The 14,161-nt window shown below is 44.2% G+C and overlaps 1 protein-coding gene across 1 annotated transcript in view; it reads left to right on the forward strand.

Annotated features, from left to right (window-relative positions):
- The window catches only part of LOC8034134 (late secretory pathway protein AVL9 homolog), a 31,474-nt gene that overhangs the window by 12,945 nt on the left and 4,368 nt on the right, over positions 1-14,161 (forward strand). Inside the window, exons 9-15 of the mRNA XM_029984260.4 lie at positions 762-912; positions 3,877-4,143; positions 5,396-5,530; positions 8,084-8,222; positions 9,411-9,491; positions 10,071-10,194; positions 10,320-10,373. Of these exons, the coding sequence (XP_029840120.3) occupies positions 762-912; positions 3,877-4,143; positions 5,396-5,530; positions 8,084-8,222; positions 9,411-9,491; positions 10,071-10,194; positions 10,320-10,373 (951 nt within the window). The remainder of the gene's footprint in view (positions 1-761; positions 913-3,876; positions 4,144-5,395; positions 5,531-8,083; positions 8,223-9,410; positions 9,492-10,070; positions 10,195-10,319; positions 10,374-14,161) is intronic.

The raw sequence follows: 14,161 nt of genomic DNA on the forward strand, positions 1-14,161 counted from the left end.
CGGGACCGGATTGGCAGTTCAAATTATCCGAATTTCCGAATTAGCGGGGGTTGAATTAATGAGGTTTTACTGTATTGGTCCCAGGTGTATTCAGCTGGATCAAGTTTCATTTCCAGTTGGATACAACTGGAATCAGTTTAATTCAACTGATCCCAGTTAAAACAATTTAAAACGATTAGGAATGTATTAATATGTAATTACACAATGTGCTCCTCTTCAAACAGTTCTCCTGAAGGAGACAGTACTATCAGTAAATAAATAAAAATTCCCTAATACAGTTGGAACGCAACTGATTTTTCCTTGGCTGGAAAAATAATGTGTCATAATATTATGGTGTCGCATGACATAACGGTGTCAAATGACATCATCTATTTAGATAGATAATAAAGGTGCCCTATGATAGAGAGTTTTATAGTGATAGATGAGTGTGTCACTCTCCGAGCAGACCTTGACGATAGCTCCTCCGCATAAGGATACATTAGGGCTTGATAAGGTGCGACAGCTGTCGCTCTGACTACAGTGTGGATTCATACAGGACTGCTCCTTTTTTTGCAGTCACTACTGGTATGGTGTGGCAGTAATTTTCAGCAATAACGTTCAATGTTTTGTGCAAGGATACTTTCGAGTCTAGGTCACTCTCACTTTACTGCGCCCAGCTCGACAAGGAGGAGTGCTTAGTTTGTTCTTGAGACAACTTGGAAGGCAGGTTGGAGCGGTTTTGTTCCTAATGCTCACTTTCAACACGTCTGTTACGTTTCCAGGTCTAAGCTGGAATTTGTGGAGCGTGAGGACTCGGACGTGGCCAGGTCACCCATCTCTCCCTCTTCGAACAAGGGAACCCCTACAACCTTCGGCAATGTGGGCTCCATCTGGAGCAAGCTGCCTTCGGCCATCTACAGCTTGGCTTCCAAGGTATGGGACTGCATGAACTGTGATTCAACAATAGAATATCATTGACTCAAACTCCAGAAAGCCATAAATTTTGTTTGAACTATTAGAAATTCGTCTAAATATGATGCGAGATGAAGGTATGATTTGTAATGTGGATGGCTACACATACAAAGCAGATATTTTATGACTTTCTTTATGCAGTCCTGCTAATCGTAAGCAGGTATGCTACACGTGAAACATTGGTGAAATGTATGAGATAAGTTTATTTATCCCTCAAAAATGTTGTCAATTGTAGACTGTTTAGACAGCACGTAACACATTTAAACAAAATTAAGATTTTTTCATCCAGCAAAAAAGCTGTCTATTGTGGACTATTAGCCCCCTTGGGTGCACTTCTCACCGAGCAACAACCAGGAAAGCGAGCTCTGAGGGTGTTCCTTCTCTGCAGTGCACGGGTGCTCAGTAAGAAGCACGCTCAATGGGGCAGCGAGAACAAAACGTATGAATTAGTTGAAAACGCCGTTTGAATTAAGAGGCTTATAAATACATTGCAAATATAGTGGGACAACAAAAATTTTCAAATTTGTTGGAATTAACCAAAAGTATGAAAGATCTGAGCTTGAATTATCGCGAGCCTACTGTATAGGATCAATAGAATATATCCTCTGAGAGTGCCATAAATATTGCAATTTACAACGAGCACAACGAGACAGATTGCATCAAATAGACGCATTGCCATTTAGATTATGAAGGGGCTTGGCTATTAGAACCCGATGATTCATTCTGTAACGCATACTTTTCCTTCCCGGTATGGGACTGTCATCCAAGTGCTTTTTTGTGTATTTTAGTTTGATTATTAGCATCATCTTTTTTGTTGTCATCATAGTCACTTTGTGATACTTTGAATCAAAATGCAGACTTGAGCGTGACTTTCCCACAAAAGAGGAAGCAAGCAATCTACTGTGTGAACCCGATGACATGTTGGCTATTCGAACGGACCACATAAATCGGTTTCTTAATGTATCACATTACAATCTGCTATGGAAATGCCCATAGGTGCTTTGTAATTTGAAGGTATGAAAAATGCGAGTTTATCCGTGTTAAAACAAAAAAGAAAATTCTGTTTTTTTTTCCTATGGATGCACATCCAGCTAAGCCTTAGTTTTCTCAAAATCATCAAAGAGCATTGGTCCGTCTATTACGACAGAAAATTGGGCGGATGCAAAAGGAAAACAAAATTGGCTCACATTTTCTCCTCTTCATTTTGCCAAAGTGAACACCACAGCGGTCCACCGTGTCAGTTAATGGTTCCGTGTAAACTAGGCTTTGCCCATAACGAAAAATATTTTCTTCTTCGTGATGTTGTTTAGTCAGTTGACCTCATCTTTTAATGTTTTTACTAATTGAAATGCTCCAGTTCGCCACACCCCTCTGGGCTAAACTACGCCGCAGCCCGTTACGAAACCGATTTGTGGTCATAATCACTATGCCGAAATCGCCACCGTCGCTAAGCCGACCCTCGACGAAACGCGTTGGCGTTTAGCACGTGTGTTCCGACTTGGCGAAGGATGGGAATTCCAACCTTGCAATGGTCCGTTCTCCCGGGCGTTGGCGGCTACAAATGCAGCAGCTGCAGCTTTCTTCCGCTCCCGCGACATGTCACTGGAAACGTGCCAGAAAACTCCTTACTTCTCATAGGAGGGAAAAGGGACATAACGGGCAAACGAACGAAGAGAAAGAGCACGGCAGGAGCCGTGCACCATGTGGCGTCTTCACAAAACCGATCTAGACCGGTCCAAACCAAACCACGACCGTCCCAACGAAAAACGACTGCACGCACCGGGGCAATAAATGCCGACGCATTTAATAATAATCTTTGCCGGCTCGGGTGAATTGTGGCACCACGGAAAGGCAACGCTGTGTATCGCGGAGGTCCGCGTCATCGCATTTGCAGTCGCCGACGTGACGGGAATGGTGGGGCATTTCTTTAGAACGCTCCACCGCCGGCGCATGCTCGTTTCCTGCCACCCAGGCTTTGGCTGCGCGTGCATGCTTGTGGGGGGGGGGTCATGAGATGCCGAAGCGTTAGGGCTGGTTCACACGCTTGTGACCGCTTACTGCCGAGCATCTTACAATGTCTTAAGATCAGTTGCGACGAGATATATATATGTTTTTTTTTTTTTTTTAAGAACAGTTTTAGCTTAAATCTTTTTTTTTTTTTTTTCGGTTTTACTTATTTGAAATAAAACTGCCTCGGGGGTTAATTTTCGGTGTTTTTCATTATAACAAAAACGCGGAACCTTAGTTATAAACGATCATTTCTTAGATGGTACATTGGTTCTTGCAAATGGACCACAAAACCTTCGCTCTAGCAAAATGCATTTCTAGGACCACCTCAAAGGTGTCGCCGGGCATGCCAGAGTGTCATCTCATCGTAAGAGATTGCGAGAACTCGGTCGTAAGCAAATGCGGGTACGTGAGCTAGCGTTTATCGAAGGTGGGAAACTTGCACCGGAGACGGGACAATCGAAGAGCCCTCCGCCGTTTACGTCCCGTCAGTGACCATGATGACGCTGTCTCTTCAAAGGGCCAATGCGGCATCAAGTACCTACACCCCCCCCCCCCCAAACTCCATAGGGTGTTCTTTGAAGCATCATCCCACTGCAGTCTTTGACGCGCAGGACCTATGTGTCATAAGCATGGAGGTAGGAAGCTTTCGGAGGCGACTTGAGGCCACAAGAGGAGAAGCCAGAAGTGTGGAGGAACATGCACCCAAGGATGGCCAAAACCAAGAGATGCTGTTGGACATAAAGGAGAGCTGACTCGGAGCCAACAGCTGTTTGGGTCACCCTCTCGGTTTTGGTCATCATCGGGCGCGTGTTTTTCCACACTTCTGGCTGCACCTCTGGTGGCCTCACATCGCCTCCAGAAGTTTCTGACCTCCACGATCGGGAGCGTAATCCCGCAGTGGCACTTGGCGCGCAGGACTCCCCTCTGGCTGGAATCGGTGTCGGCGGCGTTGCGACGACGGCCGTCGGGGGACCGGGCCCCGAAGAGCGGGAACCCTTCTCTGAGCTGGACGGCGCGACGACCCCCGAGGACGGGGATGCGGGGCTTGTGACGCTCCACCTGGGGGAGGGCAACGGGACGGCGGCCAACCGGGAGCAGGAAGACCTCCTGCTGCGGAGCATCCCCAAGGTGCTGGCCCTGACCAACGAGGAGTGCGGCCTGCCCCTCCCCGTCTTCACCAAGGTGGGTGAGGCCATACTCTTGGACCGTAGCCACCGACGAGGAGAGAACAGCCGGAATGCCCTTTGGTGGTTCCAACCCCAGTGCGGGCTTTGTACTTTCGTAATGGGGAACGGCACTCAGAAAAACTGGACAAAAAAAAAAAAAAAGGAATGCGGGTTAAAGAGGTGTTGACTCACAACTCAAAATTTATATTTCTTTGTAAAAAGAAAAATAACTTCCCTCTTCTTTTTTTTTTTTTTTTAATAATATAGATTGTTTTCTTGTGACGGTTGCCGTGTCGAAACATGGCTATGCAGTTGAACCTCGATTTACCTAAGTCATCTTTTGAGCCAAAAATTTTGTTAAATTGTGAACTTCGTTGGATTGAGGCTTTCGTTTTTTAGCGTTGCAATTGTTCTTCCAGGCTCCCAAAACCCTCCGATTGCCTCACATCTTGCGAGTGAGCATTTACAAATAAGGTTTCACTAAAAAAAGGTGGCGGTAATAGGAGAATGCAGTTTATTGACCCCCATTTTGTACGGTTATGGGAGCAGTGCCTAGCTCTGCAGGAGAGTTTGCGTCGGGCACCTAACCACGTTCCATACCATACATTCCATACCAGCCCAACCCGGAACTCAGCACTACCTATGAGCAATAAAAAAATGACCGCATCTCCACGTGGTGAATGATGTTGATTGGGGCGAAGCTCTGGTGGTGCTGATGACGTTCGTTTTCATCCATGTCAGAAAGAGAATGTGTGGTATGGAACATAGTTATATACCCATTTGAGCATTTGACCGCAGCGCCCTCTCGTCTATAAACGTTGAGCCAATGCATGGAAAGTTTAACGCGATTATATACGCATTTGACCGCAGCGCCCTCTCCTGTATAGACGTCGAGTGGCTACATGCAACGTTTCATCCATGACAGAAACCCCAGCTCTTGAGTTACTACCACATCCCAGAGCCCCCTACTCGTCCGGCAGTCGTGGCCGAGTGGTTAAGGCGATGGACTAGAAATCCATTGGGGTCTCCCCGCACAGGTTCGAATCCTGTCGACTGTGCAAACATTTGTTATTTTTTTTAAGAAGACAGATGGGATGGCACGGACACCGGACAGACAAGGCTAGACCCTAAGGAGCTTCGCCCCTAAAAAACTCAGCACCATCAGCACTACCTATGAACAAAATCAGTATCGTCAGCACCACCAGAGCTTCGCCCCAGTCAACATCATTCACCACGTGGAGATGCGGTCGTTTTTTTTTTTTTTTCAGGGTTCCCTGTGCCTGCCATACGTGTCCCTGCCCATCATCGACCTGCTGAGTGACATCAGCGTCCGGAGCTGTGTGGTCGGTGCCACCAACGACCTCTTCAAGCAGAAAAAGCACCTCTTTGACGTTATCGTGGAGGTGAGTCCATGTGTCGCCGAAGCTGCCGAACGTCGCCCCGAGTATGGTGCCTGGAACACTACTTCCGACCGGTGTCTCTGGCTTCCCGTTCCGTCCCTGCATCGAAAGTGGTCCTGAGGCAGCAACAAACGATGTTGCGAAAGCCGAAGTTTTCATGCCGCCGGGTGTCACGATCTTGGTGTTTGGTGCTAGTAGAAGTCCCGGCAAAAAGTATGAGCGAGTGCTAGTGCCGCCGTCGTCACGGGTGTAAGTGGAGGGACCACTTTTTGGGATGCGGTAAGCGCACCAGTCATAGACATCTCCCATGTGCCATTCCCAGAGTGCCAGAGCACCTAAACTTTATTTTACGATCGTGCTGAAATCGACGACTGCAATATGGTAATGGCCTTGTGCAGTCGAACCATACCGAAATGACCGAATCTGGAGGAGCCTGCTTAAGAGCAGCTAAAAGAATTGGCATTCTCCTTTTACAGACCAGTATACCACCCGCTTGATATGAAAACCCTAACAGAAGCCAACACGCTCTCCACATTCATACGTGTAGTGGTTTGCCAGCTGTGCAAAGGTCCCGTGCAAATCTGTTTTGCAGACTTTTTTTTTTTTTTTTTTTGCACAAACACGGTTGACATTGATTGGCTCGGTACTTTTGGTCACGCGAACGTCACGGAGTGCTGTGCTCTGTGTACATTCACTGGGTCTAAATGCTGCCTTGACCTCGCTAAGCTAACTGAAATATCGTTGCCACTTGACTCATGTCTTAGCTTCGTGCATGCATAGATCTCCCATCTTTTGCTCTGTAGTTCAAATCATTGCGTAGTTCCTGCTCGTTCTGTACATGGACAGACGTCCAGCTAGTCAGTTGTTTAGTTTATCTGTTGCTCCCTGACCTTCAATTTTAAGAAAAGAGAAGAGCACTTCCCGCATTTTTGAAGAAAACTAGGAGAGCGCAGCATAAACATTCTCCCCACCATCCCATCTCATTAACAAACATCCCATGTAAACTTCTCGAGCACATTATTTATTCCCACTGCGTGAGCTTTTTAGAGACTAATTATTTCTTCACCACAGCGCAACACGTACTTCGTAAATAATTGTCATGTGAAACTCGGCTCGTAGCTTCAACCCGTGACATTCATTCTGTCGTTGGCCAAGGCTCCCAGGTAGACTGCACTTTTCTAGACTTTGCTAAAGCACTCGATAAGGTGTGTCACAAGCTTTTGCTACTAAAGCTGGCTAGACTTAACGTCGACCCTGATGTTCTTGCATGGATCCAATCTTTTCTGACTAACCGTTCGTAATGTGTTGCAGTCAATAATAGCATGTCTCTACTTGTGTCCGTTAGTTCTAGCGTTCCTCAGGGTCACTGTTAGACCCCTTACTATTTTTCATTTATATTAATGATTTGCCTATCAATATGTCTTTGTCTATTTGTCTCTTTGCCGATAATTGTGAAATTTACCGTGAAATTCAAGATATTTCTGATTCGTTTGCACTTCAATCCGACATTAACTCTGTCTCTCTTTGGTGTGAGTTGTGGCTGATGAATCTAAACACTAATAAATGTAAACGCACGAGAGTGTCCCGTAAACTTAATGACGGTCCTTGTTATTACCTTGATGGCAACTCTCTGGAACAAGTATTATCTTACAAATATCTCGGTGTTCACTTAACTGCTAACCTTTCATGGAAACGCTGCATTGAGCATATCACTTCTCGTGTTAACTGCACGTTGGGCTACATAAAACGTAACTTCTCATTGGCACCCGTTTCACTTCAATTGGTTAAATTATAAAACATTCCTCAGACCAAAGCTGGAATATGCAGTCCCTATCTGGGATCGGGGTCACGATACCCTCATCGTGGCACTAGAGTCTATCTGAAATTGCTCAGCCCGTTTCATTCTATCGAACTATCATCGCACCGCTAGTGTCACATCGTTGAAAATTAGTTTATCTTTACTATCTCTCTCTGCACCATAAAATTTCCCATTTTTGTTTATTTCACAAAGTTTATTGTCATAATCCCATCTTACACGATCAAATGATAACTCTCCCCTTTTACATTTCGACCCTTGTTGATCATCGGTATAAAGTTGGAGTCCCAAGCTCACTAACAACTGCATTTCACTCATCATTTCTTCCTTGCACAGCACAAAATAAAACCACCTCCCCGGTTTCATTGCTACCATCACTGACCCTAATTTATTTCGAAATGCTATCATTATAACAATTTTTTCCAATGATCCACAATCTGTTTGATTGTTTATTTGTTACATATTTAGTATCGCTAATTTGTCTGTTTTTTCCTCCCATCATTTTGTACCTGCTCTCCCCCTCTATAATGCATTCGGGCCCTGAGAGTATGATCAATAAATAAATATTGCAGGTGTGGTCATAAATCTAAATGAATTTCAAAGAAATTGATTAAGCATAGTGTGTTCTTTTTTTTAAGCAAATTCTCTGTACTCCTTGCCGTGCAATGAACCAGTTGCTTGTTGCCACTTGACGATTTTCCAAAAAAGCGGGAACCTGCAACTGTCGCCTTCCATGACAGGTGGACGAATGCAAGATCAACATCCTGGACAACGACTTGCGCCGGCAGCTGTACCTGACCATGGAGGACCTCCGCTTTGCAGACTACCTGGTCAAGAATGTGCTCGACGACAGCAAGGACATCTTTCTGGACACCACGTGTGAGTGGCGGATTCTGCTGGTCTTAACAGTTACACAGCTTGTCTATTTGAATATAGCAAATTTGGGCCTCAAAACAGTGTTAAATTTTCTTTTTTTAGATTTTGCTGGTTGGCGGTTAAAGGGGCCCTGCAATCATATTTAAGCGTCTACCTTTTTTCCGGTTTCCACGTCTCTTGGGGTTCGGATAAGCCAGCAAGAACGGAGAGAATAACTGAATATTAGTGTGTCATATTTTAACCGGACGACTTGAAAACCTCCTCCACCGACGAGGGCGACCCGCGTTACCGAAAGCGCGCAAAATGTGACGTCTTTGGTCCTGGGCTTACTACCGGTCAGAGCCGCTAAAAGCTCCTTTTAAGTCGAAATACAAAATATAAGTGGCGCAAACAGTTTCAATTATTTATAAAAGTATTTTTTGTTCAGTATTTTAGATCAGAAAAGAAAAAAATGCAGTTCATAAACAAGAAATGACCCGTCGACATACCCGCCACCAAACAATGGAAAAGGCGGCGCATACCAGAAAGGAGTAGTGGCATCAAGCGCGAACACGGAAAGGTCCCGGATGTACGTGGCGGCGCTGCGGTTGTATGGACAGGAGGATCCGACCGGCTCCGAGCGTTTCGAAGGCATTCGGCAAGAAGCTTTGTCTTGTGGTTCGGCCGTTTCGCGGTATGGCAGCGCCAAGTGGCTCCCATTTTGAACTGATTTTTACCCCGTGTTTGCTGTCGTTTGTGGCCAATGAAGTGTCATGGGGAATTAGTATTTAATCGCGCAGCAAATGCAATGAGAGCTGCTCTGGCTGCCCGCTGCATACAGCCTATCCAGAACATGCTTTAGTGGCGCCATCTCGCGCCGCCGACACGGAGTGCGGCAGCCGTGAGCGCTCGATGAGCTCACTACCCCTCCTCTAGTTCATGGCCACTCTCAAGCAACCAAGGACGTCATGAGGGAGGTTATTTTTTGCTTGTTCTTGCAATTTTAATTTGCCTATAACTTTTAAAATAAAGGTAATTTCGAGAAAAGAAAAGTTTCACTAGGTTTCTACGTTGAGTGCGCTCAGGTTCAGTGCAAATTAAAAACCAGTAAAAAAGTTCTTGCAGGGCCCCTTTAATAACAATGACCATCGTATCAACAATGGTGTTTGTCACTTTAGTTGGGCGATGACTTCTGGGGTTTTCTCTCTGCAGGCTGGCAAGGTGGCGAGGAGTGGCTCAGGGCCCAGTTTAAAATCTATCTAGTCAGCCTGCTGAGGACAGCACAACTCGAAGGTGAGTGCCGGCGAGATCGGTCTGCTAAAGAAATTAAACTTGCATACTCGGTGGTTAAAAGTTCATTGCATGCTCTCATAAATTCATACAAACTCAACGACACATCTCCCAAGACTGTTCCAAATTTTACAGTGCACTGAAATACCACTTGGAACACACTTTGAGGGACCTCGAAGAAGAGGTTAAGTGAAGGTTTACTCAACTGAATGGGGTTTTGTAGGGGAAATTTTACATACCGTAAAATACCGGGCAAGCGCCCACTCAAAATTGAGAGATAATCAGTGAAAAATGGAGGATAGGCGCTTGTCCAGTCATCAATTTTACATATGAATACACTGTGCGTATTTTCTCAGATCTTACAAATTTGGGAATGGGCGCTTAGTGTGGAATGGGTGGATGCACGGTATGCTACGGAAAGTTTATTTACCTGAGCAGTTTGTTCAAGTGATATATTTCACTGTGGCTGTTCTACTAGCGGTGGGTCAATTTTTAGTTGGAATTTGCAGTGATAGCTTTTTTCGGTCTCCCAAGAACCTCTTTCCTTCGAGTTCATTCACGAGGCGTGCCTGCCCCATCCAGAAGGAAGCAACAGCAAGGATCAAGAGGCGTTCAACACGGCCTTCCTGAGCGCGTGGAAAGCGACGCACAACTTCAAGATCTGGAACAGTGTTGCACATCCCTGCCTCAAGGACATACCCACTGGGTGAGGGTTCCCACAAGCACCATTGATCGCGTTCCCATGCTCGCTGCCACCTGCAGCAGTTGGAAGGAATGACCGAAATGACTCTAGCGCAAGATTGACGTTTGTTTTGTTCTTTCCCCCCTCAGACATTTTTACCGGGGACAGTTGTCGGTGGCTGACATGAAGCTGCGGATCGCCCAGTAAGTTGATTTCTTTCCCAGTGAACTATGTTTCCTTGCTTGTGTGTCGGTCAAAGTTTACGTTCTGATTTTCCCAGTTTTCTTGGTCACTGAAGTGGGCCTTTGCCCCCATTGGGCAAAGGCCCGCTTTCATGCACTGTTGTGCCGCAGGGAAATGGGACAATAGGGAACCTGGACATGCAGATTCATGCATTTGTGTTGCTTGTAACCTCTGTAAAAGTACTTATTAATGCAACCACTATAAAAAAAGGGAGTGATTTTTTTTTTTCTATTTTGTTTGAACATAATGTTGGGATGTGGCTATTACATGCACACACACACCTCTATCGTACATGCATACAGGTACTACAGTTTGCCTGCATCATTTCTCATTATTAAAAGCAAGTTAAGGACCAGGTGCTTGTCTTCAGTTTCACAGGCACTCATCCCTTTAGTAAGCTGTCGATGTGTCGTCTTTGTGTGGGTCACACCAAAAAGCCTTCTTCTAATCCTGTCTGTCCCGAGGGAAATAAATTAGTTTAGTCGTAGTTTAATCCAATTCATTTTGTGGTGAAAAGCGGTGTTTTGGTGTCGCCTAATTTTCACAGTAAGAGGCACATTTTGAATTGGTTATTTTTAGAGCGCAGCTCTTAGGCGCGCCTTTTCGTGTAACCGCGCTTAGCGGGAAAATTGACGCCACATGACCTCAACACCAATTCAGTTCCCCGCTAAATTTAGCGGGGGAGTTGAATTGGTGTTGAGGTCACGTGGCATCAATTTGCCCGCTAAATCTAGTGGAGAAACATAGGTGACACGACACCAAGTTATGCGACGTCTGAATTGGAGGAGGAGGAGGTGCATACCCTTCCCTCCTCCTCCTCAAAAGCTGCGCTCTAATTTCGCATTAGAGAGATTTGTAAACGTGTTTCATTTCTATGCTGATGTCTCTGGTCGTTCAATTTTCTGCACTCCTAGACTAAACCCTATGCTCGGCATAAACTATTTTGTGTTGCGTTGTCAAGGCTAGAGTAGTTTCCACAGTGCTTCAACCAGGGTGTCGAACCGAAATTTTTATTGGTTCGGTTCCGGTTCGGGTTTACGGCTTTCGGTTCAATTCCGGTTCAGTTCCGGGGCGCCAAAAATAACGGTTCAAACCGGTTCGAGCCGGTTTGAACCGCTAAATTGAGAACATATTTTCCGCGTTGTTTTGGCACTATACATTATTTCCGTTGTGAAACGATTAACTATATAGTTTCTTCGATCGTCCGTGCAATTTACTTTTGTTCTTAGGTACCAAAAATATTAAATTCAGTTATTTAATTTTGACGCAAGAGTAGAAGAAATACTACATTAACGTACACAACGTCGTGTTCATACGACTCAATATCTATTTGTTTACGAGTAAAATATATTTTGCCTGAATCAAAATGTTTAAGTACAAGAGTGAAGAGTTGAGCTAGTTGGTACATACCTGTATATAGATCAGCTTCTAATTTAGAACTACACAGTATTTTCTTGTCCTTTCTTCGTGTTAAAGTAAAATTCTAAAGTTCAAGCTGATCTATTTACACAATATAAAATGTTGTCGCGAAGTGTGGTAGGTCGTCTAAAATACCCGTGATTGGTACAACTTTGTGTGTCAGTATTAAAAGTGAAATTGTGTCATTGAACTAAGGAATTAATTACATCACATAAAATATGAAATGAGCATGCACCTCGTGGCCATATATCATGAAATAAGGTTTACGAAATACACTTCACAATATATATATATATATATATATATATATATGATGACGACCTAACTGAGCTAAAAGCAATGAAATTTTCGAAATGTAACAAAGTTTTAGGATAACTCCTTTCAGTCTATCTTTTATAGAAACACCGAGCGGCAATCCAAATGCCTGTTGTTCTAACCAAACATTGTTTACACTCAGCACCGCACGCATGCGACTAATCATGGAGCAAGGAGTAATTGCAATTGTTCACTCAAGTATATACGCACCTTCGCACTCGGATCGAATCTGGCCCAAAATAGCGCTTTCCCAAGTGAACATTTTCTTATACAGAATAAGCTGGCATAGCCTGGCTGTTGAGGTTAGTTGTTGACAAGATGCCGGACAATTTAATTTGCAAATGAGCATCACCCTTGCTAATGGATGATTTTAACACAATAGCGTTAACGAGCTCATGTCGCAGAAAAACCGATGTCGGTGGCGTGACTGGAAAATCCTGATTGGTCGATAGGTTCATGACGTCAGAGCTACATACCTTAGCGCAAGAATTTCAAACAACCCCCAATGCTTACGTGAAACGTGACATCACGCGTGGAATGAGGGTGATTAAAACATGATATGTAATGCAAAATAAAGGTCACCGTATGTTTCAAGTGATTTCACTTTTGAAAGTAATTCCTTTGCCTTAAAGAAAAAATTAAATATTTTAGGCAGGATTCGAACCCACAACCCTTTAGTTGCGAGTCAGACGCTTTTCAATAGACCACGCGAGGCACGCTTGCGCGGCAAATGAGAATGCAATGCAAACGAGGCCCGTTGACGCGATCGCGTTCCACTTTTAAAAGTGAAGCTTAAGCGTCCTTCAAAATTCTTTTTTGTTTAGTAATACGAAGTAGTATTTCACGTTCTACTCAACAAGGCAGCTACTTAATTGGACACTTTCTAACGGTTTGCGTGCGTAATCATCATAGTTCCACCGCGCGCCCCTGTTTACTTTCTTTTCGTCCAGCCCACAGGCACATAAAACTAATGTTCACCAGATAAAAAAGACAATAACAGACTTCTATATGTTTGAGAAGTTATATGTGCGAGGAGCACATAGTTATTTAACTTAGCTTGAAAATCAGAAATGTATGTAAGGCCGTCCCATACCACTTGCCTGTCGAGGATAAAAACGCCGGAAAAGATTGGCAGAACCGCTTTCAAATAATTTAGGGGGCATTGCTTTAGAGTGGTCGGCCCTCTATTTATGTTGCCAAATATTTAATTAGTAATTAAATATATTTTATATTGATAAAAAAAAAATTTACTTTATAAAGTTCACATAACCGCTTGGGACCGACGCGGAAGGACGATACTCGAAACTACGCGAGCTGTGGAGTCTACGTAAAAGCGTTTTTCTGTTTGCTGATTGCAGTGTGAAACATCGCGTTGCAGGGTACGCTAAAAAGGACTCTATGCTCACATGATGAAATGGAAGTCAAATACACGAAATGTTCAAAAAGATATATAATTAATGTTATGTTTTTCAAATAATCCCTTCCAGAACGCCTTACTGCAAAAAGAGATGCGTAAAGGTGCACGCAATGATATTCATGATTTTACATAAATATATAGCGCGAAGGACAGTCAAAGATTCTTGAAATCTTAGTATATTACATTTCATCAGCTTGCATGAGCTCGAAACTTCCGAAATACTGCCTCGGGAGGCGAATGTTATATTCGGTTTTACCTGCACTTGTTTTGGGCCCTCACTTTACAGCACTATGCTAGAATAGTCATGCATTCTAACATTTCTCTAGGCTGCCATATCTCATCGCGAGACTGCTATAAATACTTCACAAATTTACAATTAGGACATCTATGGCTAGTGTTGCGAACATCATATTTCACCAGAAAGCTGAACTATTTAGCATGGTATGCACGTGACGTTATCACACTACAGGCTGGTAGTCATTCTGATTCCTTCTTGCTGAGAAAGTTGAATTCGACGGTGCAAAAGGCACGCTGCAGGAGGTGCAAGCTCAGTGAAAGCAAAGTATTTGAAAGGCTAGTATTATTATTCTTAGTGCA

Source organism: Ixodes scapularis, unplaced genomic scaffold, assembly GCF_016920785.2.
Source record: "Ixodes scapularis isolate PalLabHiFi unplaced genomic scaffold, ASM1692078v2 PGA_scaffold5__190_contigs__length_132052651, whole genome shotgun sequence".
In the NCBI taxonomy this organism is placed as follows: Eukaryota; Metazoa; Arthropoda; class Arachnida; order Ixodida; family Ixodidae; genus Ixodes; species Ixodes scapularis.